The sequence below is a fragment of the Anabas testudineus genome, chromosome 4 (assembly GCF_900324465.2).
Source record: "Anabas testudineus chromosome 4, fAnaTes1.2, whole genome shotgun sequence".
NCBI lineage: Eukaryota > Metazoa > Chordata > Actinopteri > Anabantiformes > Anabantidae > Anabas > Anabas testudineus.
The window spans coordinates 4852424-4878724 of NC_046613.1; the positions used below are offsets into that span (position 1 = coordinate 4852424).

At 41.9% G+C, this 26301-nt stretch overlaps 5 protein-coding genes across 7 annotated transcripts; 2 read left to right on the forward strand and 3 right to left on the reverse strand.

The window, feature by feature from the left end:
• The first annotated feature begins 1557 nt into the window (after positions 1–1557).
• boka (BCL2 family apoptosis regulator BOK a) lies at positions 1558–8012 on the forward strand. The gene is made up of 5 exons (XM_026346242.1): positions 1558–1701; positions 1914–2277; positions 3002–3130; positions 5601–5764; positions 6645–8012. Exons 2-5 carry the CDS (start codon positions 2064–2066, stop codon positions 6768–6770), a joined length of 633 nt encoding a protein of 210 aa, XP_026202027.1. The 5' UTR covers positions 1558–1701; positions 1914–2063; the 3' UTR covers positions 6771–8012.
• Positions 8013–8970: 958 nt separating this feature from the next.
• On the forward strand, positions 8971–14736 carry atg4b (autophagy related 4B, cysteine peptidase). 2 transcript variants are annotated; one of them, XM_026345957.1, is made up of 13 exons: positions 8971–9062; positions 10648–10749; positions 10894–10965; positions 11084–11182; positions 11329–11430; positions 11537–11609; positions 12380–12459; positions 12783–12979; positions 13233–13311; positions 13408–13553; positions 13709–13765; positions 13856–13949; positions 14041–14736. In XM_026345957.1, exons 1-13 carry the CDS (start codon positions 9053–9055, stop codon positions 14127–14129), a joined length of 1200 nt encoding a protein of 399 aa, XP_026201742.1. In that variant the 5' UTR covers positions 8971–9052; the 3' UTR covers positions 14130–14736. The 2 variants fall into 2 exon arrangements, with proteins under 2 accessions (XP_026201742.1, XP_026201743.1); XM_026345958.1 differs by having other exon boundaries at positions 14056–14736.
• Positions 14737–14798: 62 nt separating this feature from the next.
• dtymk (deoxythymidylate kinase (thymidylate kinase)) lies at positions 14799–18426 on the reverse strand. The gene is made up of 5 exons (XM_026345960.1): positions 17368–18426; positions 17103–17211; positions 15318–15408; positions 15031–15228; positions 14799–14941 (listed from the first exon to the last, which is right to left on the reverse strand). Exons 1-5 carry the CDS (start codon positions 17495–17497, stop codon positions 14831–14833), a joined length of 639 nt encoding a protein of 212 aa, XP_026201745.1. The 5' UTR covers positions 17498–18426; the 3' UTR covers positions 14799–14830.
• Positions 18427–18573: 147 nt separating this feature from the next.
• agxta (alanine--glyoxylate and serine--pyruvate aminotransferase a) lies at positions 18574–21342 on the reverse strand. Its single transcript, XM_026345959.1, has 11 exons — positions 21027–21342; positions 20586–20778; positions 20371–20435; positions 20191–20291; positions 20032–20102; positions 19862–19946; positions 19663–19761; positions 19504–19573; positions 19090–19185; positions 18843–18971; positions 18574–18737 (listed from the first exon to the last, which is right to left on the reverse strand). Exons 1-11 carry the CDS (start codon positions 21183–21185, stop codon positions 18630–18632), a joined length of 1176 nt encoding a protein of 391 aa, XP_026201744.1. The 5' UTR covers positions 21186–21342; the 3' UTR covers positions 18574–18629.
• A 278-nt stretch (positions 21343–21620) lies between these two features.
• On the reverse strand, positions 21621–25887 carry zgc:103559 (uncharacterized protein LOC494056 homolog). 2 transcript variants are annotated; one of them, XM_026344774.1, is made up of 11 exons: positions 25638–25887; positions 25303–25454; positions 24318–24432; positions 24074–24220; positions 23938–23980; positions 23689–23782; positions 23412–23598; positions 23196–23334; positions 22003–22175; positions 21892–21924; positions 21621–21803 (listed from the first exon to the last, which is right to left on the reverse strand). In XM_026344774.1, exons 1-11 carry the CDS (start codon positions 25782–25784, stop codon positions 21654–21656), a joined length of 1380 nt encoding a protein of 459 aa, XP_026200559.1. In that variant the 5' UTR covers positions 25785–25887; the 3' UTR covers positions 21621–21653. The 2 variants fall into 2 exon arrangements, with proteins under 2 accessions (XP_026200559.1, XP_026200558.1); XM_026344773.1 differs by having other exon boundaries at positions 23935–23980.
• Between the last annotated feature and the right edge of the window lie 414 nt (positions 25888–26301).

A 26301-nucleotide genomic window follows, 5' to 3' on the forward strand; every position in this document is an offset into this window, starting at 1 on the left:
ATTCCATCATGTTCCAGGAACAGCATACTCTAACCACATGAGGTCTCACAGTGGGTCCAAGGACTTCATCCTGATACCTAATTGCCCTCAGGGTGTTGTTGTCTGGCCTGTAGAAGTCTGTGCATCCCTCCATTGATATGCCTCCCCAGACCATCACTGACCCACCACCAAACTAGTCATGCTAAACGATATAACAGGTAGCAGAATGTTATCCATGGCTTCTCCAGTCCTTTTATGTCTGTTGCGTGTTCAGGGTGAACCTGCTCTCATCTGTGAAAAGCCCAGTGGCAGACCTGCCAATTCTAGTGTTCTATTGCAAATGCCAATCAAGCTCCTTGATGCCGGGACCTTCTGACATCTTCTCTGTGCTCTTGAGACAGTGCTGGTAGACACAGCAAACCTTCTGACAATGGTACGTGCTGATGTGACATCCTGAAGGAGTTGGACTGCCAGTTATCACCTCATGCTACTAGTAGTGACACTCAGCCTGAACAAATGTAAAACTAGTAAAAAGAACTTGAAGAAAATAATGTTAGTGTGGCCTCCACCTGTAAAACCATTCCTGTGGGTCATCTCATTGCTGCCCCTCTAATTTACCGGTTGTTAATTTCATTTCAACACCAAAGCGGCTGAAACCGATTAACAACCCCCTCTGCTACTTAACTGACCAGATTAATATCCCAGATGTTTAACTGACTTGATGCTGAACTCAGATTAAAAAAATCCTCTTTAATTTTTTGGAGAAGTGTATTTATTTCAAATCCTTATCACAGTCAGATCCTCACTAGATTAACATGCCTAAGCTTCCTGATTTGAAGTACACTAACATGACTGCACAATTTGCACTTGATGTCCTCCTGTTGCCAACAGTTAAACGTACAGAAGGACCAGACATCTCCCTGAAACGTGTCTGTATGTACAACTGTTACAGATAATGGCACAAAAAAAAGAAATACTGTGCAACTGAAATGAACCATAATTCATAACAGAAGTCCTGCTCTGCAAACTTTGCTTAAAAAGCTGTGGACGTTTACCAGGAAGTGACTGAAAGTTGTTTAAATAGATGTGACCGGCTGCCTCGTAGGCACTGTGTTTTCCTACCTTTCTTAATATTTCCCATCTCAAACTCAATGTAAACAGGTGTTTTTATTTTCCAGCGTGATTCCTGCTGAATGGAACTTAACCAATAATAAAAACAGTCAGAGCAGAGGTTCTGTGGTTCTGTTAAGCAGGCACACCTTTAATAAATCCACTTACTGATTAACAGCTTAGGGGAGTGTGTGTGTGTGTGTGTGTGTGTGTGTGTGTGTGTGTGTGTGTGGCTGTGATGGTTCTGGTTGGGGTTAGGATGAGATGCTATGAGATTATATTACACTCTATCAACAATGGTCCTTGTCAGTGTCTTTAGGTGGACATGTGGACAATCTTTTTAGAGGTAAATACTAGTCCTGTGTGTGTGTGTGTGTGTGTGTGTGAGAGTGTGTGTGAGTTGGGATGGGGTGGAGGGGTGGGGTTTGTGCGCCTCTGCTTATCTCCGCCTTTGGACTCCACAATAAGTGCCCTTAGAAGGAAAGCCTGCCTGACAGCACACTGCACAGCAGCAGCCAGTGATCCAAAGCACCTCTGTGCTCGCTCTCTGCTGGTGTGCAGCCTGTTGACGAGCATGTTGTAGCTGGGGATCGTCGGCCTCTTCATTGTCGGGTAAGTGCGTTTTCATTGTCATCAGCTTCACTGGAAACTTCCCCATGGGCGCATCCCGAGTGATCGTGGGTTCACGCATCACTTCTCTCGGGCAGTGTCCAACTTGTCCTCATGTAAACGTCCTCCTCTGTCGAGCCAGCGGCTGCAGGAGCTTTCCACTGCGATCGCTCCAAACATGCCCACAAACTAATCCGCGCGTATCTGTCATGCAGGATAATCTCCAGAAGTCTTCCTGTCTCGCAGTAGAGGACTTGGAGGGGACGTGTTGCGGGGCTGAAGCGGCCGCTGCGGGGCGGTGCGGTGCGGTGCGGTGCGGTGCGGGGAGGTGAGCTGCGCACTCCGCGGTGCGTGACGAGAGCGGCATGGAGATGTTGCGCCGCTCCTCAGTGTTTGCGGCTGAAGTGTTTGACCGCTCGCCCACCGACAAGGAGTTGGTGTCCCAGGCCAAAGCGCTGTGCAGGGACTACATTCATTCCAGGCTGAACCGTGCCGGGATAGGCTGGTCTAAGCCTGAGCACGGACTGGCTGCATCAGGTGGGGCACTGGGAGAGATCTCCTCTGTGCTGCTGTGGCTGGGTAAGTGTCTGAGCTAGATTAGATCTCCTTTGCTTTTTAACGTGCTCCAACTTTTAGGCCAAAGTATTGAAGAAGTTAGTTAAACAGCTGTTAGGTAACAGGGGACTGAAGACATATATTAGTTTATTAAATATGGAACAATGTTTATGGCTCTTTTCCAATTTGTCATAGAAGCTGTTTGCACCTTGACCTCACTTCCATAGCCCTGCTGGGACTACCTCTGATTTTTACTGGAAGACCCTGAAGGGATCCCAGGGAATCCCCTGAATGATCAGAAACAGAAAGTTTAGTTCCAGTATCGTTTCCCTCGTCTGGATGTTTGCCCAGTGTAAGAAGTGACAGAGCACAGATGCCCTTTCCTGTCTGAGGTTTCACCACTTGTGGTGTCAAGCCACCATCGGTTTAGACAGTTATGCAATTCACTGGAAACTCAGCCCTAACACTAAAGGAGATGGCATTTATAGATAAAAGCAGAGCTGAGGCGTGATGGACACGTTTGGGAACCTTTTCAGACAGAGACTCTCCCAAATCAGTTTAAAACTAAGAGGCTGACCTCTGAACTCTGTTACCGTTGGACTTGTGCTGTAGAACCTTCAAGAATCTAGAATATTTTCATGAACATTTTGGGGAACACTCCTATTTGTCTGTAAGAGGATCATGTTGCTTCTTACTGTCTCAATACAAGCAGCTCTACAAACAGAGGCTTGACTTTTGTTTTTGTCAGGGGATGAGTTGGAGTACCTGCGACCCAACATTTATCGTAACGTAGCGCGACAGCTCAACATCCCTGTGGCGTCCGAGGGCGTGGTGTCAGATGCTTTCCTGGCTGTGGCAGCAGACATTTTCTCCACAGGTAGGTCCCCTTCAAAAACTAAAAACTGGTCCTGCTGTACAGTAGTCCAAGTACGAGCCACACGTGCAGATGTGCACACGGGAAGCAGCTTCAGTGATTTTAAAATGTTTTTTTAATTAACTTTATTTGTGACATACTCAAATGTGGACCTGTGGATACAGGAAGACGTTTATCCTTTTAGGGAAGTCCTTTATTTGGTTGTAACTGGGAAGGAGGAACTTCAGCTCTTCAGGCAAACAACAACAAACATATTGAAAGTCTGGAGTACTTGGATTACTTCTCACATTAATGCTTTGTTGTTGAACTTCTTCATGCAGACAAGTCTCAAAAATTCTCCATTCAGTCAGGAACATTTCCCTGCTGTCATTATTCCCCTTACAGGAGAGGAAATCCAGGGAAAGCATTCAGTCCATATTAGGTTAAAGTGTCGGGTTAAAGCGGGTGATTGTTACAGACAGTTTGGACTCCACCCTGGGAGTTAAGTCACGAATCTCAGCTGGCTTACTCCTCGGGGTGTAACAAAGCAATCTGCTTCAAAGGTAATTAAGAGGCAACTGCAAAGTACAGAAAAGCAGGTTAGTCTGGTCTTTGGACTGAGCAGAGCTCCTCAGAAAAATAAGTGACTGCTTGAAATCGATCAAAATTAAGATACAAGAATGAGGATTAAAAGTGCAGCATTTACTTGTGGAAAGAAGATAGTCTCTAGGCTTTAGTTTCAGTTCACAGGATAAAGCTTCAGTGACTACAGTCTCATATTGAACAAAAGATAATGCTGACAGTCCAGACCTGCCTCTGTGTGAAGAGGAAGTCATGGGCTGTAGGAGATTGTGACCACAAACTTCTCTAATGTGTATGACCTCAGTTACAAATGTTGCGTTCCGCTCTGATAAAATATCCCACATCTCATGTAGCATGACATGCTTTTATTTAAAGCTGCTCTGTTCAAAACTGTTATGTTAACAATAGAGTAAAGTACAGTGCATAATGTGAAAGACGTCATATGTGTTGAACACACACAGAAATGCCATCCAACTCTGAGTTCCCCTCAGCTTTACTGAGCTTTTTTTTTAGCATCTTTTAGCTCCTTTTTTTTTTTTTTTTTTCCCACAGCGTGCAGCTTTAATGTTTTGAATTACTCACATTTCTCTCATGAGTGCTGTTTGCAGACGCAAGGAGATCTTCATGTTAGAAAAAAGCTCAAATAAACCTGCTTAGGGTGAAATAGCAGACACCTCTAGAACGTAGTGGAGGATTTGTGCTGCTGAAGAGCCAAATAGTTGCCTCGGGAGTCGGTGGAGACAACAACAAATAGCTGTGAAATGTGGATAGACACATGTAAATGACTGTCTAAATGGTGATGTTGCTCCACATCTGCTGATCTGTAGATAAGTGACATGTTTGCCATGTCAACACTAATACTGTCAACCTAACGACACACGAGCGTCCTAAGGGGACACTTTGCACCTTAAAAGCTTTACTGAAGCACAGAGTGGACTTCGTCAGCCTCTGTATAGTAAAACTTATTCTACACATAATGGTCAGTTCACTAGAGAGGATAATACTGGGCCTGTGAAAACTGTATGTTGATCTGTGACAGAGGTGAGCAGCCCCAGGCGGGCAGTGTCCCCCGAGGACCAGGGTTGTCCACCCCTGATCTATGACATTCCATGGCTTTAAAGCAATATGTCACAAACCACCCTTGGTGATGTCATCAGTGTTTTCTCAGCTTGTGCTTGGAGACTTAGGGAAAGTATATGTTACAAACTGGGAGGTGTGGGGTTTGAAATACACTGTGTGAGCACTTAACTCACTGGAGTGGCATTATGATAATGGATTTAGTTTCCTCTGGTTTTTTGGGGGCAGTTTCCACCAAACCTTTGGTCCAAAAGGCAAATCTAAACTTAATCTTCTGTTAGCACTATTAAAAGTGCACAAAACAGAGACATCTGTCCTGCAAGTTCCAGACTCCACCATTAAAGAGAAACATGACCTCCGTTTATGAGATTCTAGGAATGAATCAGAGGACAGTCACAGAGGATGGATGGAGCTGAGTGTCACTTTGTATGTGTTGGACATATAAACAGTACAGAAATAGTCTGAAGCTCTGACTGTAAATGGCGTGGCGGCAGAGAGCTTTACTCAACATGTGAACTAAGTTGGAAAAATGATCTGCTCTCTAATCTACAGTAGTGGAGCTGCTGCTCCGAGTGTTTGGGTTTTCTTCTATGTGGGACAGACTGGCACGCAGGCCCAGTGTCTGGCCGCTGACGATTTATAATGTGTTCACCCATCTTTAAAGAGAGTTGCTGACAGAGACATTCGCTTCCCTCAAACCTACTTAAGCTATTTATTAGGAGCAGTCAGTCTTCTTCAATCTGGTAACAGGACATAAATGATGGTGGATAAAACCTTGAGTAAGAGCACAGTTTGTTTTGTTCTTACAGCTTTATTACTCGTGTGTCTTTGCCAGGTGTGACGTGGGGAAAGGTGGTTTCTTTGTACGCCGTGGCAGGGGCCTTAGCAGTGGACTGCGTCCGCCATGGTCATCCAGCTATTGTCCACACCATCGTCGACTGTATGGGAGAGTTTGTCCGCAAGAGTCTGACCTCCTGGTTAAAAAAGAGAGGGGGCTGGGTAAGGGGAACTTTTCACTTGTTTGTGTGGGTGCATGAGTGTTTGTGAGTGTTGCCATTCATATAAGTGGGGCGTCTAGTTTCATGCTGTGGTGTGTGTGCTCCTGTTTGTTCTGGCATATCCTGCTGTGTAGTGAACTACATTAAACTCAGTAGAACCATCAAATCCTGATAGACTGATCTTAAGTCCCAAGTGGATAGAGTAGGAACATTATAGTAATATTATACAGGGGAATCTAGAAATATCTAGCTATGTAAATTACTACACCCTTTGAGAAGCTTGATGTGATGCCCATTAAAATATTATAGTAACATCATGAAGGGCCTGAAATCAAAAAGAACCAGTGCTCTGGATGTGTCTTCTGCAGAATCCTGTAGAGGCCTGTAAACAACACGCCTCTGTCTACGCTCTGCTCGAACGATCGCCAAATGAACAGCAAATGAACGCTCATGCAAAAATATGGCACCCGAGTTAGTTTTGTTTTGAAAGTAAGTGGAGTGTGACAAGATGAAGATCAGCGCATTGTATAACTGACCTCACAAGCGCAAATGAGAAACCTGTTGTCACAGCAGCAGTCTAAACTGTCATCTTTCGACACCAGGAGATGCTGTGAGCATGGAGTAAACCATAACATTTTGTGACATGAAGGACCAGGTGTTCTGTCTGTAGTATTTCACTGGCTATGAAAGTGTCTGGGCTGTTGGATCATGTATTGCTCAGATTGCAGTGTGGGTTTTGGCAGTGAAGTAACATATTTGCACATGTTGCCAGTGAACATTCTCAGCACACTGACAAATCAAGAACATGTGTTGGATTTCAGCAATCAGAAGTTTTGCATCAAACCTTTCTGCCCTGTGTCGTGTCCTTTCTGCTGTTACAGGTGGATTTAACAAAATGTGTGGTGAACACTGATCCCAGCTTCTGCTCTCACTGGCTGGTGTCCGCTGCCTTTGCCTTTGGATATTATCTGAAGGCCATCGTGTTACACCTACTCAGAGAGAAGTGAAGGTCAAAAGTCTCACACTGGATTCTTAGCAGGCCAACACCATCACCACTAAAGCATCCACTGCTTTGGATTGTATTTGCAACCAATTGCACTGAGCCTTTATTCATGAACACCTGTCCCCTCACAGCCTGTGGACCTTCCTCACTGCTTCTGCTTCCTCTAGTCTATTTATTGTTAATGGATACACAGTGCATATTAATGCTTTTAGTCTGTAATTTATCCACAGTGTTTAGGGTGCCCCCAGTGGTTGAAAATGGCAACTATAGTATGTTTACATACTCTGTAAACTGAGAATATTCCTCAGGATCGTGAGGCTATTCATCAGGACTTAGCATTACAACATTTTTAACCTGGTTAGCAAATATGGACCATATATGGTACAGTACAAACTGCAGTGCATGATAGATAAATGCAAAGCACAACACATATTTTATTTTCTAAGGGACTGTATGAAACTTATTAGGAGGAAAATGTCAAGTAAAAAAGGGTTTCTGTTTTTTGTCCTTGCTGAAGTGAGGTGACTTTTTTTATTTTTTGTAGAAGCATGGAAGGGTTTGTAGTTTTTCTCACTCACAGTTTTTATTGCATTTTAACAACATTCTCTATTCCCTGTTTTGTTATATTACAAGGCTTTGTTTTCTCACACTGTAATAGCTAGCATCTAGCAGGACCAACATGTCCATTTTGAGAAACGCACTTTAGAGTCACTCTTTAGAGATATCTATATATTCCAACAGTTGTCATGTATCTCTACCATAAGGAAGATAAATGTGTCATTAAAGTTGGTTTCTAATGCATGTGTCCAACTTAAAAGTGTTTACATGTTTTGTAAATGTAATGTTTTCAACTCCAAGTATGCTTACAGTTACCTTGCTTTTTTAGAGAAAAGTAACACAACATTCACTCTCCACACCATCCCCTACTCTAGTCATTTGTGTACAGTCCCTAATTAGTGAGCTAAATTGAGCCTACAAGTAGTATGAATATGTATTTCAGACTACACTATGCATTCAATGCAAATCTCTGTGTTTACTGTGAGGCAGTGTGTTATATTGCTGTATTGTCATTGCAGAAATGCAACATACAGTATATTTAGATTTAGAGCACTTTGATAAAATTTAAGTTCATGAGTAGAATTTATTCCATGAATAACTTCACTTTTATATGGCATGTAGTACTAGGTAAGCAAATGTTTGGAGTCAACTGTAAATATTAACATGAATAAATGTTTCTTAACAACAATCCATGAAGTCTACTCTTTGAAATGTGGTGTGAAATGGATCGTTTTGTGTGGACCCCACAGTGTGTCACTGTTGCACTGACCACTGTACTGTTGCTTGGGCAAGATCAAAATTGAGCAAATATATTAATACTGGAAAAGTAAGGTTAAGTTTCAATACTTTTAAGACGGGTAATATACAGAGCTGGATATATGAGTAGTACAAATATTGAAAATCATAATCTTCATCATCATAACAGTACTGTAGATGATGGGATTCTTATTCTGACAGATGATAATGGTGATGATGATGAATATTATTATTATCTGTATTGTTCCTGAATACAAAGTTAAATTTAAGGAGCCATAACCAGTGCCCAGCGTTAGATATCATGGTAGCATATGAATTCACATTGCAAATAGGGTTCCTGCGTGTAGGGCCCCCAGCAGAAAACTTGCCCAGGCCTCAGAAGCCTACATTTATACTGTACATAGACCTACTAGTATTCTAATGGAGTTTAGTTTGTGATTTAATTACTTATTAATTAAAAGTAATATATTTATTAAGTCAATACAAAGGGGATGTAAAAACACTTTTAGGTCAAGTAACAAGGTTAGAGTTATGTCTCAGTGTATTCTGATGAGTTTTTCAGCTTGGGTTTGTAGGCAATGACAACTTAAACCATCTCACACAACAGTCTCCAGGGCTTTCTGCAACGTGGAAGAAACCAACAGCTTTAGTAATATGTTAAATAGGTTTAAAATAGGTTTAAAATATTTACAGTAGGTGCTCGATCGCCTATCTGCACTTTAATGCACCATAAACCGCAGGTTTAGTCAGGCGTGCAGAGCGGATACGAATTGAACTGCACGCATCAGCACGGATACGTCAACTACTAGTGATTGGTCAGAGGAAAAAAACAGAGCCTGGTTCCACCGATTTTATTGGACGACAAAGGGATGTCCCGCCTTCCTCAGAATTCCGCAGCAGGACTTCCTTCCCATTGGTCCAGCGTGTCGGAGTGCAGAGAACAACAAACAAGATAGGGTGAAGACCGTCGGGATGGATGCAGGTAAGCACGATTTTCTAGCAAAATAATATTTAATTATATCCCTTAGAAAGCTAGTCTAGCTCCATATGAATCACAACATCCCTATTTATCACATGGCAAAATGTTTTTGTGTTCTGTCAAAACAAACTGCCAATTCAGTTCCATTCTTTGTATCCTCGGTGACGTTAGCCTGCTAAAGTGATGACTAAAGCTAACTGCTAACTAAGGTTAGCCTGCTGTTATTGCTAAATGTGATGGTTTCCCTGCTTTGACAGCTCGCTGTACAGCCGCAGAACTTTCTGTACGGTGTCCAGATGTACTCTGTATTAGTGTCATGTGTCGTTGTTGAGTTTCACTCATATTAATTAGAGATCGATTGTTTATGCTAACATAATGTTACGCCCAAGCTGGACATTCCAGCCGATGCACTGTCACCATCTGATCAGTCATCAGGCGACTGTTAGCACCCAGAGTGCAATTAGCTGTTATATGGTTAGATGTTATAAAACAAGACTGATGTGCAAGTTATACCACTCAGATAAAGAGAACAGATTTTTTTATTGCACTTTTACCCTGTAGCAGAATCAAAGCTTTCTGAAATGTTAGCTCGTCAGCTGTAACTGCCTGTTGATAATTATCTTTGTATTATAGGTGTTAGCACACATCGCAGAAACCATTTTTAATGGGAGGACATAAATATATATTTCCAGTGGATAGTAACAGACACAGCATGGCTAAAATGTTTTTTCTTTCTCATGTGGATCTGTAACTTACCCTTTAATGGGGCCCATTACTGTTATACTCTATTTTATTCCTGGCTTAGAGCCCAGTGTTTCCAACTCTAGTAACAAGTCTGCATCTATAGACCATTACTCTGATTGCCTCCTGACATCACACTTTTCTAAAGCACCACCTTAACTACTTACTTATTTATTACCTGGTAATTGCACAGGAAAGATGTTTTTTTTTTCACATATGTTAAGTTTTTGTTTGTTATTAAAGTTTTTTTCTGCTGATATTAGACATTAAGTTCAATTTACTTGTGATGAAAACTGCCACTCTGCCCAATTAAACTGCTTTAAATGATCATCTGTGGCTGTGGATGAGCTTTTTCAAACTTGATAAATTACCTTTATGAACTTATATTGATGATGACAGGGTTATCTTGGCCTGGTGCAACAAATCTGAGTAGTGGTTCTTATAATGTATCTAACAAGTAGAGCATCATGGAAATACAATCCCAAAGGTCTAGGGTTTAAGCTTTGTGGGGCTTGCTTTTAAAGTGTGTATTTTTCACACCTCCAAATTGATATGGTATTGATTCTGCAGATAGGTTATTTCTCAACTAGCCACTCTTGCCTGTAAAACTGAGACTGTGGTCCATCTAAAGAGGCATGGGTTTGAAATGCTAGATGCTTTTTAAAGGGTGTGTACACATGGGTGTACACAAGAGCATCCTACCTGGGTGTGCCTGGATTTCTTGTCGAACAACTAATGGATACTCCATTTTTAGCCCCTGACGCATAGCTTCCCTTTTATTAGCCAATCACAAGCCTGCTTTGTAATTTTCCACTAGCTTATAGTTTGCTTCTGTCTTCTTTTACAGCTACCTTGACGTACGACACACTTCGTTTTGGAGAGTTTGAAGATTTTCCTGAGACCTCAGAGCCTGTGTGGATCTTAGGAAAAGAATACAATGCACTCACAGGTAAGAGTTAAACTACACATGAATTTATAACATACTGTAAAGTGCATGTGAGACACAGAGAAACTACTGCAGGAAATCCTGTTAGGGTGTACGTACTAACTATTTGGATGCTTGCTAACAAGGCGATTTCTGCTCTTTATGTAGAGAAAGATGACATTTTATCAGATGTCACTTCACGACTGTGGTTCACATACAGAAAAAACTTCCCACCGATTGGTAAGTAAAGACAATAATGGGAATGGTGCAGCACCCTTTGATAAGTTTGGAGATTTGATTCATGTGGGTTTTCACTTCCCAAAAGTTACCTTCTGGGTGATTCTTGAATGTGTTACAGGTGGGACAGGACCAACGTCAGATACAGGATGGGGATGTATGTTACGATGCGGCCAGATGATCCTAGGGGAGGCCTTGATGCGTAGACATTTAGGCAGAGGTAACATAACTTTAAACATACAAAAACAAAGACACAGGTATATATATTTGATAAAACTGGATTCCATCACTGTGGCACTGTGTGTGTAGATAATAGCAAAACAGAGGTCGTTTACACAGGCTTGATAAGTGTCTTTTTGTTTTCAGACTGGAGATGGGCCAGAGGCCAGAAACAAAGAGAAGAGTACATCAGTATTCTCAATGCCTTTATTGACAAAAAAGACAGCTATTATTCCATCCATCAGATTGGTAAGTAGTGACTGTTCAGTCCTTCCAATCATATGAAAGGCCCACTTAAGCAATCGTTTCACACAATTACCACTTAGTTATTCTGTTGTTTTAAATGCTTCTGCAGCTCAAATGGGAGTTGGAGAAGGAAAGCCTATAGGCCAGTGGTATGGACCAAACACAGTTGCCCAGGTCCTAAAGTAAGTAGTGAAAGAAGCTGGACATCCCATTTGTTTCCAGAGTTTATCATTTAGGGCTCTGTCAGTTACTGTAGTGAGTATTCTTTGCAGTTAATGTAAAAAAATTAAATAGGTTGCGTCCAAACCCTAAATATATTCAGTTTACAGTGATATAACACAGACAAATCATCACATTTGGAAAGCTGGAACCAGTGAATTAGTGGCATTAGTTGCATTATAGCTAAAAGATCAAGAGCCCTCGTGGGTGTATTACTGCTAGTGCTCAAGTATGATGCAAACAAAAATAAAAATATTGCTCTACAATGCAAGTTGTCCGAAACTAAATAACCAGTATTGAATTATAAAATTGTGACAAACAATGCATTTGATGTTCCCTGTCTTTATTTTTTGTGCTCATTTTTACACATACTTTCACACGGCAAAAGCTGTCAAAACTGAAAAAAGCATATCAGCATGAAATGTGACCTTGTTCCCCAAAATGTTATCAAGGGGGCAGCACAGAATGCTGCATGTGTTGACACTGGTCTATAAACAAAACAATCTGCTGACTACAAGATCTGGACACAAGTGTCAGTCAAATGAATAGGTATCTATGTATGACTTGTCTTAGCGGACATTTAGTTGTTGCTTTTTAGTGTCTCCTTTTTCCAAGTCTGACCTTGTGTTGACTTTACCTTCCCACACTTAAACTAAAGGTCATTTTGTAGGAAGAAGGCAGTGTCCTTTAAACCTGAGCGTGACTGAGTCTCAATGTGCTGTGTTGATTTCAGGAAGCTGGCAGTGTTTGATACGTGGAGCAGATTAGTTGTACACGTGGCGATGGACAACACTGTGGTCATCGAGGAGATCAGTGAGTGCAGCTGTGTTGCAACTTTGTGTTTGAGAGGTTTTTTTTTTTCTTCCTGTTATCATTCACCAGATGTTCAAATGTCAATTTCATGTTGGTACACCAGGTTTAACTATGGACCAAGCACAGACTGAAAGGTTGTTTAAGCAGAAAGCCTCCATCACATAGAGTGATGATTGTTTAATGACGGTGTTTCATGTCAAAGCCTGTTTGTGCGTAATGTTTTCTGTGTGATGTAATGCTAATCTGGCATCATTTTTTTAACATACATGACACATTTATAATTATAATATATATATTTATTATTATTTTTTTTTTTTTTGCAGAGCTTCTCTGTATGCCCTGGCTGGATGTTGCAGGAGCCTGTGTAGAATCGGAGGGAGTGGGGGAGCTCAACGGCTGCCTGGAAGGCGCGTGTGCCCTGACTGAGGAGGAGACGCCTTTGTGGAAACCTCTGGTACTGCTCATACCCCTAAGGCTGGGCCTGAGTGATATAAATGAGGCCTACATCGAAACCCTCAAGGTGAGATAGTTGACAGCGTGTGTTCAAATTATACATGAAAATTGTGGTTATGCAGTGCTGCAACCTGCAACTCAAAATCAAATATACTTTGTTTATCTGAATACACCTGTTTGTTTCACTTGCACCATTCTTATAAAAACCCACTGTGCGCTGCCTGGTTAGCAGGAAGTGGCAAAGTCAGTGTAGAGCTACAAATAGTGACTTACATTAATCAGGTGGCCGCATTCAGCCAAAAGCTTGTCTCTTTTCACAGCAATGCTTCATGCTGCCTCAGTCCCTTGGTGTTATTGGTGGAAAACCCAACAGTGCCCATTACTTCATTGGTTTTGTCGGTATGTCTATGTTTGTGAAATAAAGACTCAGCTCTGCATTGCCAGCAAATTCAGTACATGGTAGTTTTATCTGTTTCCTAACACGCTCTTCTTCAGGAGAGGAACTCATCTATTTAGACCCACACACCACGCAGCCTGCAGTGGAGCCAAGTGAAGATGGCCAGGTCCTTGATGAGATGTACCATTGTCAGCACCCACCCTGTCGCATGCACATCTGTGAACTGGACCCATCCATTGCAGCGGTAGGAACGGCAGAGACGTATTTATAGCGCACAGATGTAGTGTCTTAACTAAAGCTTGTTGTTCAACACGAACAACAAGCATGAGAACATGCTGAAAACTTTATACCCCTTATAAAATTCCATAGCTGATTGTTTTTCCCCTCTGCGTCTGCCAGGGTTTCTTCTGTAGAACAGAGGACGAGTTTGATGACTGGTGTATGCGCATAAGAAGGGTATGTCTGTGTGAACACTGCTCTTTTGTTGCTTCCTCAACTCATCTATAGCAGTTGAATAATGATGAAATGATGGCCCTTCTCCTCCAGCTTTCCTGCAACAGAGGGGGGCTGCCCATGTTCGAACTAGTAGACAGTCAGCCCTCTCACATGGTCAGCGTCGATGCCCTTAACCTTACACCTGGTAATTAAACTGCAGGTTTTCTGCCAAATACATTCCAGAAATTCAGTAAAGTTAATACATTTTAACATTTTTTTTCCCTTTTTGTGTGTTGACACTCACTTTGCAGATTTCTCAGACTCAGACCGGTTGGAGCGGTTCTTTGATTCGGAGGATGAAGAGTTTGAAATCCTTTCCCTGTGAGGGACATATGAACAATGATTTACTGTTCGACAGTAGGCGAGAGATTCTGTCTCTTCTCTGTATCAGAAGGGAAGCCTGAGGGGACGAACGTTATTTGGAGACCTCTTCAGCCGGTCCAGCTCCGACGGTGTAGTCAGTGTGTGTGTGTGTCACACAGCGTTCTTCTTAACAGCCTCCGATTGCTTTCTGTATCCAACATTGAGACTGCCTGGTGGAAGCCGTAGCAGGAGCTCAGGATAAATTCTGTATGCACATCTTCACATACATGTGTTTCCATTTGAGTCTTAACACTTTAAATGTTTATTCTGAAGTGATATGGTGCCTTTCCCTGACTCCATAAGTAAAATTGCCATAACAGTTATATGTTGTATAGAAACACAATGGTTCACGATGCCCATGGCTTAAGTGGTTTGTCACTAATAACTGAAGTCTGTAACCAAACCAAATTTAGTCCATCTGCAGAAAAGTTGTTTCATTGCCAGGTATGAACCTTTACACTTGCTCATTTGAAGAGAATTTATTTAATCAACACAATATTTAGAGGTGAAAGAAAACAGACATGTAAGAAGATTCAAACTAAAATAAAATAAGATAGATTTGAAAATTATATATATCTCTCATCAATTGTAAGAAAGTGATATTCTATACAGAATAACTTAACCTCCATCATAGTGTTTGATTTAAAGCAGAATGGCTAAAATCTATTTCCACAGCTCTCCAAGCGGCAGGTTCTGAGCTGTGTTAATCGCATTGAGGCTGTGGGTTGCGATTTGCTTGTGCACGTCCTCAACACTCTGAGAAGCATCAATCATCTGGAACAGACAGATCAAGGCTCATGGTTATTATAATTAGTTTAGCATGTAAGCTGGGAATAAATCCACAACACAGATCCAACTCATACCTGCCAGTTGACACTTGGATCCTTCATCAGCTGTTCAAATTTCTGTTGAACCGCTCTTTGGAAAACACTGGTCTCATATCTCTCTTCTCCAAACTGACCTCTGAGAGCAGCCTCAGCAGCACTGAGCTGCAAGAACATTACCAGGTCTGGTTTTGGCAGACCCACGTCAGGGTTCTTGCACCAGTCCAGACAGAAACCCTGGGGACGACAGATCACATCAAGGTGTTGCGATCAAAACGTGCACAGTGTGGCGGATGCAGAGTTTGAAAGGCGGAGGAAAGACTCACTGGCTTGGCACTGGTGAAGGCAGCTCCAGAGAAGGCGTACCTGTCTACAACCAGAGTGATACCCTGCTCCAACTTCTTCTTTATCAAAGGTCTGTGAGTCAGAAAAGGTATAAGACAATACAGGCTGCAGTCGTAAGAAGGAATAACTCTGTTCCAGTGTCCTAGTTTTCAGCATGTATTGGTCATGAAATCTGATCTTCACCAAATTCACAAATATCAACAAATGAATGTTGTATTTCTAACCTGGAAAAACACAAACAATAAATCCCATCCCCATATTTAAAGAACTGCTATACGTCTTGTAAGCCACTAGATGTCGCTATATGCCTGCAAATCTGTTTTGCATCACATAAGTGGCAAGAAAAATTATGCGAACCCTTTGGGATTTCATGGTTTTCTGCATTAATTTGTCATAACATGTGCTCCGATCTGCATCTAACTCACAACAATACAAAAACATAGTCTGCTGAAAATTATGCTACACAAATATTATATGTTTTCATGTTTTTATTGAACATAACGTAAACATTCACGGTGCAAAGTGGAAAAAGTATGTGAACCTTTGGACTTAATAACTGAGTATTTTGCCAGTAGTGCTGTGGAACATCCAGGTGCTCTTTTGCAAACTTCAAACGTGCTGCAATATTTTTTTGGACAGCACTGGCTTCCTCCATGGTGTCCTCCCATGTACTCCATTCTTGTTTGATGTTTTCCTTATTGTAGATGTGTCAACAAAAATGTTAGCATGTGCCAGAGATTTCTGTAAGTCTTTAGCTGACACTCTAGGATGCTTCTTTACCTCATTCAGCATTCTGCGCTGTGCTCTTGCAGTCATCTTTACAGTACGACCACGCCTAGGGAGAGTAGCAACAGTGCTGCAACAGTAAACCCAAAACTGGTGTGTGTTTTTAAAGGGCAGGACAGCTTTCAGCAACACATCCAATATCATCACACTGATTGGCTCACTCCTGGCTCCAATCAGCTCTTGGAGAAGTCATTAGGCTAGGGGTTCACATACGTTTTCCACGCTGCACTGTAAATGTTTACATGTTATGTTCAATAAAAACATATAATGTTTGTGTACTATTATTTTCAGCAGACTGTGTTTTTGTATTGTTGTGAGTTAGATGAAGATCAGAGCACATTTTATGACCAATTCATGCAAAACTCCACGTAATCCCAAAGGGTTCATATACTTTTTTTGCCACTGTATAAACAATAAAGCTCCAACTCTCCATAGGTCCTCAAACATCCCTCACTACTGGAGGTCATTCATACATCCAATATACATAAAAGAAGCTGTAGAAGAAGAATTAAGAATTTAGAAGTTGTAATAGGGTTGAAAAAAAAGCTACATTTCCATAAATGTCTGTGCAGCAAATGATGCTCTAATAGGAGATTCTACTGAATTGAATGGGTCTATTTTCACCTCCACCTCCACCATCATCTGTGATCCTGAGTGTTCACCAGGCCTCTCTGCTCTCTAGGACTGGACTTCCCACCAGATTTCTTATTTTTAAATCCGATAAAGTAATTCTTCCCAGCATGGTGGTTAAAAGGGAACCAACCAACATAGCAGGGATGGATTGAGCTCAGGTGAAGTGTTTAACAGTTTATAAGTAATGTTTACAGAAACAGAGCCTGGCTTTCTGGACATGTGTTTGAACGTATGGTGAACTGTGTCAGCAGCCTCGTTGTATCGTGTAGCTAAGCATGAGAACAGCGTCTCAGTCTCTGCACGTTTTAACCCAATGCTCGTCTTAAGTTCACCTAATGCCAACTTACACCAGTTCCCAGCGGTTTGCAGAGAACAGCAGATGCACCGTGTGGTCCTCCAGCTCACTCTTCTTCTCCAGGTAGGCGCTGATCAGCTGCCCGATGGTTGTGGTCCTGTCTGCAACAACAAACCAAATCACGGCTCTTAACTTCCCGCTAAGTGTGAAGATTTACGTACAGTTATATACACCAGGGCAGAAGGAAACACCCAAACCACGACAATGCTAATAGTGAGGTTGGTCTCCGTGAGGGGAGCGACATCAGGAAGTCTCACCGGGGAATCTCATCATCTCCACGGGTCGGCCGCTCTGCTCCAGCGCCTGGACCAGTTTCTTACACTGCGTGGTTTTCCCAGCCCTGTCCACTCCTTCCAGCACGATGAGTGCTCCCCTTTTACACGCCATTGCTGCTACCGGTTATGGATGCTGTCGTCGGGTTAACAAAACAAAAGAGGAGACAAAGAGGAGCCGACTGGACGTGAATTCGATAACTTTACTTTCCTAAACACCATTTACCCGCCTTTTACTGAAGCGACCATTAACACGGAAGTACGACAGCGGACTTCCTGTAACGTTGCTTTTTTTTTTTATTTATTTATTTTTTAATAACTATTGATTTAAGCATTAAGCATTAATGGTCCCACACCGTAAGTGAAATTAGATGTATATATTATATACATTTACTGTATTTGAGAATGGTCGAAGATTTGTGACAACTACGTCACAGAAACTGTATCACTGGCTGCAGGAAGCGAGAAGGCGGGGTTAGACTGTCTAGCCCCGCCCACACCAATGAAACCCTTCACGACCCGTAGGAAAAGTGGGATGTCCGAGTTTCAGCATCCTGCATTTTCTACTCATCCTCCAATCTTTTAACCTTGTAAAGTGAAACTGCATTTACCATTTTCAAGTCAAGGATTTGTATTTAACTGACATTATGTGTAAACATGTAGACACATTTCTAAAGTCACTTCCATTCCTGTAATACTTTGATCACCTTTGTCGTCACGACGCCAAATCAACAGGACTGTTAGAGAGATGATGGTTGTGTCAGCACTTCTATATTCACTTTATTGAATGAGCAGTACAACTCAACAGCTCTATGACAAAGCTCACAGTAGGGCATGCACAACAAAGCTGTTGTTATTTTATCTAAGATGACAGTTATAATCATGGCATCGTTGTAGCATGACCTCTCTCGTCTCATCCGTGCATGAGCAAGGACCGAAACCTTTTTCCACAGTGTGACAGGCACAAGATGACTCTGACTTATGTCTTTAAAAAGAACTGTGCTTTTCTTGTCAGATCACCACTTAGCAGTTACGGCCTTCACATTAGTTACAGCATGCCAAATAGACTGCATTTGTTCTGTACTCTGTTCAGAGACTGACACCGGCTGTTTGCTGAGAGAACAACATCATAAAGCCAAACCCACTTTTCCTCATTCAAATATTGATTGAGATGCAGATTACTACCATTACTGAGATGAATCTTTATTGCACACGGGCACTTCCGTATGAGAAGAGGAGGCAACATGTTACACTTTGCTCTTGTGACAGTGTTGCAGAGCATCTTTCAGTGCTGCCAGCACCATGTCAGCACTGTGCTTGCTGCTGTTACGTCCCATCAGTCCCACACGTAGCACCTGAAAAGACCAATAACAGCTGGGATATGTACAGGACTTAAGAAACAGCTTAGTGGATGAACACAAGTAATAAATGGGCAAGTGTATAAATGTATCATTATTTACCAAACCAACTGATGGTCCAAGGCCTCCAGAAATCTCTAAATTATGTGTTTTCATGATGTAGCTTGTGATGTCTTTCCAGTTATATCCACGAGGAGCAACAATAGTGGTAACAGTAGGTAGACGTGCTTTCTGTAACACACATTTAAGTCAATACTTTCCCCTCACTCATCATTTAATCACTATTCTCTCTTTTATATTCCACTATAGCTTAAAACATTTGTAGATTGTATTAAAACTTGAAACTTACTATGTCTTTTACAAAGAGTTTGAGTCCCATGCTCTCCAGGCCACGATGAAAATACTCTGCAACCTTTTGATGTCTGTCCCATGAGTTCTCCAGACCCTTTGAGTTACAGAGATGGAATAAAAACATGCATCTATAGGCCATAAACATTTAGATTATTTAACAAATTTAGATTTCGATTTGTCCTGTACAGTTTTGCTGCAACAATATTTACCTTAAAAATAATTAAATGTAGACTATAAAGGCTCTACCAAAGCAAAATCTAGGTAATGATTCATTCCTATTTTATACACTTTGCCTTGTTTTGACAGTAATATCTTCTTCACTGTATTCTGTCTGCTCAATGACTTTTTGCACAGAACTGCTGCAGCTCCAGATTGATGCAAAATGAAAATATCACATTCTAACACATCCCACCTCTTCAACAAGGACAGCCAGGCTCTCCCTCAGAGAGTAAAAAGCAGTGACTGGGCCAGTGTGGTGATATCTACAGAGAGGAGATGACTGAGCAACACAGGACAACAACTATTTGAACGTGACCGAATTGTGTCTGCAGTAGAGAGAACGCTGTCTTACGTTCTGGACGCCTTTCCATCACAACCCCAGTAATTGGCAAGCCAACTCAAATCCAAGAAGAATGAGACAGGCTTTGATTTCCTGTTGAATATTTTCTGGCTGTGGAAAAAAAAAAAAAATTTTAAATAGAGGTAAGTTAATTACATATTATAAATGATTACCTGCAAGGTATACATTGTGGAGGGTATACATTTCTCACCATGCTCTCTCACTGAAGGAGATGGGTGCTGTACCAGGAGGAGCATTCAGAACCTTTTGAGAGCCCGTGTATAGGATGTCTATCCCTGTCAATACAGACATCACTGAATCAGATAGAGTAACACAGATAAAATATGAATATATTCTTATCAGCTCCACCAGACACTGAACCTTGCTTGTCCATGTACAGAGGGGCTCCTCCCAGCGAAGCCACAGAGTCGACGAGAAACAGGCAGTTATACCTGCAGGCACAATTCATAACACAGCTATCATCTGCCGGCCTTTGTCTGCATATGTGATTGTGACAGAATCGTCAGCGCTGCGTCTTACTTGTGGCACAGCTGTCCAATGCCATCTAAAGGATGCAAAACTCCCGTGGAAGATTCTCCATGGGCGAGGAAGAACAGGGCAGGCCTGTATTTTAATAAGGCCTGTGACAAGATAAGACAATGATCACTTAGACTAGATGTGACAGAAATGAGTGATTGATGGTGCACCACAGCACACTACCTGCTCAATTTCTGCATTAGTGAAGTAGCCGCCAGGAGGCGTCACTATGCTGTTTACTCTGGCTCCTGTTGGATTAGCACACAGCACATTTGTAATATATTGCTATATATATATATATATATATATATATATATATATATATATATATATATATATATATATATATATATATATATATTATTATAATATATTATTGAAACACCGCCAGCTCCCACCTATCCTCTCAGCCATTTCTGCTGCTCGCTCTCCCCATATGCCATTCACTGCGGTGAGCACGCTGTCCCCAGGCTCCACCGTGTTGAAGATGGCACACTCCATAGCAGTGTGGCCGGTGCCGCTCACAGCTAAAGTCATGTTGTTCTGAGTCTGGAACAAGTACTGGATTCCACTTTTGATATCATTCATTATCTGTAATGTAAAAAAATTACAGTGACCATTTAAAACTGCACAACAAAGCTGGACATTGTTATGTTCAGGATAAAGACATAAAAATATGCATTTGAGAGGTTTGTCATTATTTTCTAACATGTTATGGACCAAACTGATCACGCTCACACACATATATTATTAGATTTCTAAGGATCTATACTTGTGGTGCAGTCTACTACCTGCTGGTGCTACTCTCTTCCTACATAGAATCCATAATGTTTGTTTACCTCAAATATCTCTGGATGCATGTGGCCAATCACAGGATTGGCCCCAGCCTCCAAGATGCGAGGTGGAACGTTGGAAGGTCCTGGTCCAAACATGTGACGATGAGGAACCACCAGAGGTTTCTGCAGGCGTTTCGGTGGCGGTACAGAGACGGCCGACATGTCTGCAGCAGTGTGACGAGCGTGGTAAATCCACAAAAAGGGCCCCCCGGACCCCAGTGAAGTAAAGTCTCAGCTGAGCACACCCCCTCTGTCTGACCGGTGAGGTCACAACTTTTTCTGCTTCTCTCAGTTCTTTCTGCGCAACAATGAGCTCAGGTGGCTTGAGGCTTTCCCGTTTTTAAAGATAAGCATGTCAACGTAGCCCCAGATGTTAATGATTCACCACTGAATTTCCACAGTGTCAGTTTAACTATTAAACTGCTGCACGCAAAGAACTGACAAGTTAAATCTCAACAGATGTTTATCACAGTATAAATGTGTGAATGCATATTTTAAACTGTGGGTTGTTTTTGTTGTTTATAGGGTGTGAGATAAGTTAGGAAAACAGTATGGTGCACTGTAAGTAGAATCAGCCAACACAATAATTCAGATGTATTGAGCTTTATTAATACAGCTTGTTATTATGCTTCACAGCTGGCCTTGAGTTTTCCTCTGAGCGATGAAGAGATGCTTCCCAAGAGGCTCAGGGCAGAAGGAGCCTTCTCTGTATACCAGCTGTCCCCTGAGGATGGTGGCGTACACCACTCCTTGCAGCGTGGTGCCGAGGTAAGGTGTTAGCTGCACCAACACAATCATGAAGTCAAAAATCTGCACTCAGTCCATCACACCATTTGTTCATTAAGTGACTCTTGTGGATTTTACTTACCTTATTTTTATGATGTATACTTCCCTCTTCAACCTGTGAAACACAACATGGGATCAAACTAAGCAAATTGCCAGTTCAATGACTGTTAGTGGTAGAAACTCCTACACTCACCTGAAATGTTCTCTCTGGCTCCCATATGACCAGGTCGGCATCATAGCCGGGGGCGAGGGTGCCTTTCTGGTTGTCAAGACTACACAGCTGGGCGGTTTTTCGGCTGAGAAGCCGCACCACGTCAGACAGCTGAAAGCCTCTCTTCCTGGCTGAACTCCAGAACAGAGGTAAACCTGCAGATGGTAAAAATGAAAAGAGTAATTAACAGTCATACAGATGATCGAGTCGAGGCCAATTATGAGTATGAACAGCTTTGTGGTATTTTACACAGTGATTCACTGTTTCACTGTAGGTAGCAGTGAAAGACAGCGGTGTCTTTACTGTATGAGGTGAAGTAGTAAAACATATAGTTTCACTGTCAGCAGTCTTTCTGCTGTCAGACTTTGACCACCCTCTCTCTCTGTTTCTCTGTGTAAATGATTGTCCTGTCCTCTAAACTGGCACACATCCCCGCTCTTGTTTATCCCCCGGTGAACTTTGCCCAGTGTGGATGATTGTGAAAAGGATTAGGGACGGGGGGGGGGCTACCATCAGTGTAAATACTACAATATATAAAGAAGTATTTTTGTTCACTAGTTTAAAATGCATTGTTAACATTATTAGCTGCAGCTGTGTGTTTGGTGAAGGACTTTCTGAAATACTAATATGCAGTGTATGTCCAAATCATGCAATGCATGATAATTTGTAGGTTACTTATACTCCCCCTTCTTCTCTCTCTCCTCTTTCCACTCACCCCAACCGGTCGAGGCAGATGGCCGCCCACCCTAAGCCTGGTTCTGCTGGAGGTTTCTTCCTCTAAAGGGAGTTTTTCCTCTCCACTGTTGCCTAAAGCTTGCTCAAATGGGATTGTTGGGTTTTCTATGTAATTTTCAAAACAATTACAATTACAACAATTACAACTTTAAAACAAGTAAAGTGCCTTGAGATGACTTCTCTTATAATTTGGTGCTATACCATGTGACCATTTGTACTGAATTATAAAACATCTCACTGTTGTGGCTGTGCAAACCATCCACTGCATATAATATAAAAGTTGCTGTCAAAAGTCGTTAATATATATATTAATATAATAGTGCAGCATTATGTTTGTTACAATACTGAGTCATGCATCACAAGTAACACTAGCTCTACAGTTTTGATCATTTCCAATTGTTCCAGTGTTCAGTGTATGTTTGTCATCAGTCTGTAGTTACCAAACTGTAGTGAAGAAATTCCTCCCCAGGCCTGAGTGAAGTCTCCACTGTCCATTTTCTTCAGGTCAGGGGTGCAAGGTGAATGATCAGACACCACCATGTCAATCTGTCCAGCTTTCAGTGCTGACCATAGCTGCTCCTGGGGAGAGTAGTGAGAGAGGTGCAGCCCAGTTTTATGTTGGCCCCAACTGAGAATAGACAGAATTGGTTCCATACCTGGTTGTTAGCTCCTCTGATGGGGGGGCAGCACTTAAACTGTGTGGCCCCTGCAGGTATGTGCTCTGCACACAGGCTGAGGTAGTGATGGGTAGTCTCCACCGTCAAGGGGGCTCCAGCCTGCTGCGCTTTCTGGATCAGCTTCAGTGACTTTGTGGAGGACAAGTGAACTATATGACAGCGCACCCTGAAGTAGACAGAGTTGGCGGCCATGAGAGTATCAGTGCTATAAATGACGGTAAATTATAGTTATTTATTACCATGCTGGTGCATTTACTTGTACTGCAGGCAGAGCTCAGTGACCATGCGAACAGCTTCTACCTCCATGACATCTGGCCTGGACTGCAGGAACGTGGAGTACTGACTTGGGTCTAATATGGAAAAGCATTTGGAAAAGGACAGTGAATTAGTAACTGTCTGTGTGGTTTGAATTATTGAGTGAAATAGCACAATCTTTAATTATATTATGTTAAACTCAACAATCTAGTGAACTATTTAATGTCTGATGTAAACTCATTGTTACCACCAGTGTCCTTTGTTTCCTGCTGTAAGTCTAACTCTGCGTGAAACTGGAAAAGACAAAGATAAGGTATTTCAGTTACAGAGTAGATGCAGTATAATGATCACAAAGAGTGGTTGATGATGTGGATGCAGCAGGTTACCAGCAGGACACTTCCTGTGCCTTGCAGCTGCTTCATGGCTGAGTGGAGATCAACGTCAGTCACGTGGGGGAACTCTTCCACTCCACTGTGGATGAGGAAACACTTGAAGCCAGCCACTCCAGCCTGGATCATGGGCCGGAGTTCTTGCTGTAAGGAGACATCTGTTGTTTGTGTTTGCTTCAGCCCTGATTCAGTAAAGACTGGCTGCAAATATGTTCACTTTGTCTCAGCTGTTTCACTGCACCTGATTGCCAGGAATCACGCCTCCCCAGAACGCTGTGTCCACAAAACACTTTCCTGTTGCCTCCTGCTGCTTCTCACGAAAATGACTAAGTGTGGTGGTTGGAGGGATGCTATTTCTGTAGGAGTTTTACCAAAAGAGACAACAACAGCTGAAAATTTACTATTCTCACAAAAGAGTCTTTAGTTTCTTACTTAGCTTCAAATTGATTTTGACACACAGGACTAGTTTTCATGGATTTTTACAAGTCTGTGGTTTGTTTTTAGTAATTATCTAAATGAATCTATAGTAAAACAGAATGCTGCAGCCACTTGCCTATATACAAAGCAACTCACAACATTTGTGAGATGTAAGATAGGGGAGAACCTTAAATAGAATAGAAGATTTTTATCGTTGATCTTTTTTTGAATACTGGGAGTGAGGCTGCTGAGCATGCAGAGTTATGTCGTTCATTCCACCCTCATGGGACCGCTGAGCTTAAGAGCTCTGCTTGACCACCAGACATTGTTTGTTTGCTGGCAGAGTGCACTAGAGGAGAGGGTTTGTAGCTCTGGATGAGTGTGTTTAGACAGGAAGCTGCTGTTAACTGTTACAGAGCTTTGAACTTAGCGCAGTGTGGCTGATTTTAAAACCTTATTTTATACACTTATTTATATTTACTTTTGCTTTATCTGGACTTTAAAAGCTAAAGATGTAATTAACTTAACTTGTATTAATTGCACCAAACTCCTTTAACTTGTGTGATGCAGTTGTAATTATGCAAATATATTTGGATTAAAAACAATTCAGATTCTCAGATCTACCTCATCAACTTTATAGAGATAAACACATCTAGTAACTTGTAATACGGCTCAATTGACTTTTGCCTGACAGAAAATAATTTCTTTCACAATGTTGACTCTGCAACCTTTACCTTCCACCAGTGACCTGCGAGTGAGTCAGACAGTGGGTATTGATTGAATTAGAGTTAGGAAAGTCTCCTACTTACAGTGGCATGTCCACAATGGTTGTGACCCCTCCGGCCGCAGCAGCCCTGGTGGCGGTCCAGAAACCCTCCCAGGTGGTACGGCCTGGTTCATTCACATGAACGTGGCAATCCACAATGCCAGGCATCACCACGTTGTTGCCCACGTCCAACACCTACAGTCACAAAGCGGTTACATTTGACAGTATGATGATCACATTACATGAACAGTGTCAAATCAGTGCATTTGCCATAATTACCCTACTGATAACATTGTCTTTCATCGGCTCTCTCTTTACATCCATTTTAATTCCAGCAGGGGGAGTATGCTGCACTGAGTTCAGAGCGAGCCAGCTTACCTCACAGCCAACATCCTCAGAAAACTTGCTGTCTGACAGTATTTGATGGATTTTCCCATCCTTTATTACGATGACAGCAGGACAGACTTCGTTGCCAATCAGTACTCTCCTACTCTTCACAGCACTCACTGTTTCTCCGAGCTCCATGTCTGATTTTATTGAGTACTAGTGAGTACAATAAACTCTCTGCTACACTTCAGATATGATCTTGGCAGTTCAATGGCCTAGTGCTGAGGCACCACCCCCTACGAACCAGTTCAAAGGAGAAGAGCAAGTTGTTGACTTGACTTGACTTGTCTGTGTGACAAGCTGAATTTTCAAGTATACACATGCACAAAATAACTCAGGGAACCTTTTACCACTACTTCACTAAATGCACATTCAGATAAGAACTAATTTATTGGTTCGAATGAACTTTTTAAATCTATTTTATTGAGTTGTGCTGTGTTGTTGAGGTAATCATTTTGAGTATTTACATCAGCTCAATTGTGTGTGTGTCATGTAAACTCTATTTATTTAGGCATTAAATCAATGAAACTAAATTCTAGTGTATTCTTGTGGTAACTTCATACACGAGTGCAGGACAGGGGCGGTTGTAGGATTTCATCCTTAGGGGGGCTTAGCCCTCACTACTGTATAACAGTATGGGGTATTTAATTTTTTA

Coding starts and splice junctions, on each gene's coding strand:
- boka (XM_026346242.1), top strand. CDS start 2,064: ATGGAGATGTTGCGCCGCTCCTCAGTGTTTGCGGCTGAAGTGTTTGAC. Junction 2,278..3,001: donor CTCTGTGCTGCTGTGGCTGG/GTAAGTGTCTGA, acceptor TGTTTTTGTCAG/GGGATGAGTTGGAGTACCTG. Junction 5,765..6,644: donor TAAAAAAGAGAGGGGGCTGG/GTAAGGGGAACT, acceptor CTGCTGTTACAG/GTGGATTTAACAAAATGTGT.
- atg4b (XM_026345957.1), top strand. Junction 11,431..11,536: donor TTATTCCATCCATCAGATTG/GTAAGTAGTGAC, acceptor ATGCTTCTGCAG/CTCAAATGGGAGTTGGAGAA. Junction 13,766..13,855: donor GGTGTATGCGCATAAGAAGG/GTATGTCTGTGT, acceptor CTTCTCCTCCAG/CTTTCCTGCAACAGAGGGGG.
- dtymk (XM_026345960.1), bottom strand. CDS start 17,497: ATGGCGTGTAAAAGGGGAGCACTCATCGTGCTGGAAGGAGTGGACAGG. Junction 17,212..17,367: donor GGAGATGATGAGATTCCCCG/GTGAGACTTCCT, acceptor TTGTTGTTGCAG/ACAGGACCACAACCATCGGG. Junction 15,409..17,102: donor GCAAACCGCTGGGAACTGGT/GTAAGTTGGCAT, acceptor TCTGACTCACAG/ACCTTTGATAAAGAAGAAGT.
- agxta (XM_026345959.1), bottom strand. CDS start 21,185: ATGTCGGCCGTCTCTGTACCGCCACCGAAACGCCTGCAGAAACCTCTG. Junction 20,436..20,585: donor AGAAATGGCTGAGAGGATAG/GTGGGAGCTGGC, acceptor CTAATCCAACAG/GAGCCAGAGTAAACAGCATA. Junction 20,103..20,190: donor ATTGGACAGCTGTGCCACAA/GTAAGACGCAGC, acceptor TTGTGCCTGCAG/GTATAACTGCCTGTTTCTCG.
- zgc:103559 (XM_026344773.1), bottom strand. CDS start 25,784: ATGGAGCTCGGAGAAACAGTGAGTGCTGTGAAGAGTAGGAGAGTACTG. Junction 24,221..24,317: donor GCGTGATTCCTGGCAATCAG/GTGCAGTGAAAC, acceptor GTCTCCTTACAG/CAAGAACTCCGGCCCATGAT. Junction 23,981..24,073: donor GCACAGGAAGTGTCCTGCTG/GTAACCTGCTGC, acceptor TGTCTTTTCCAG/TTTCACGCAGAGTTAGACTT.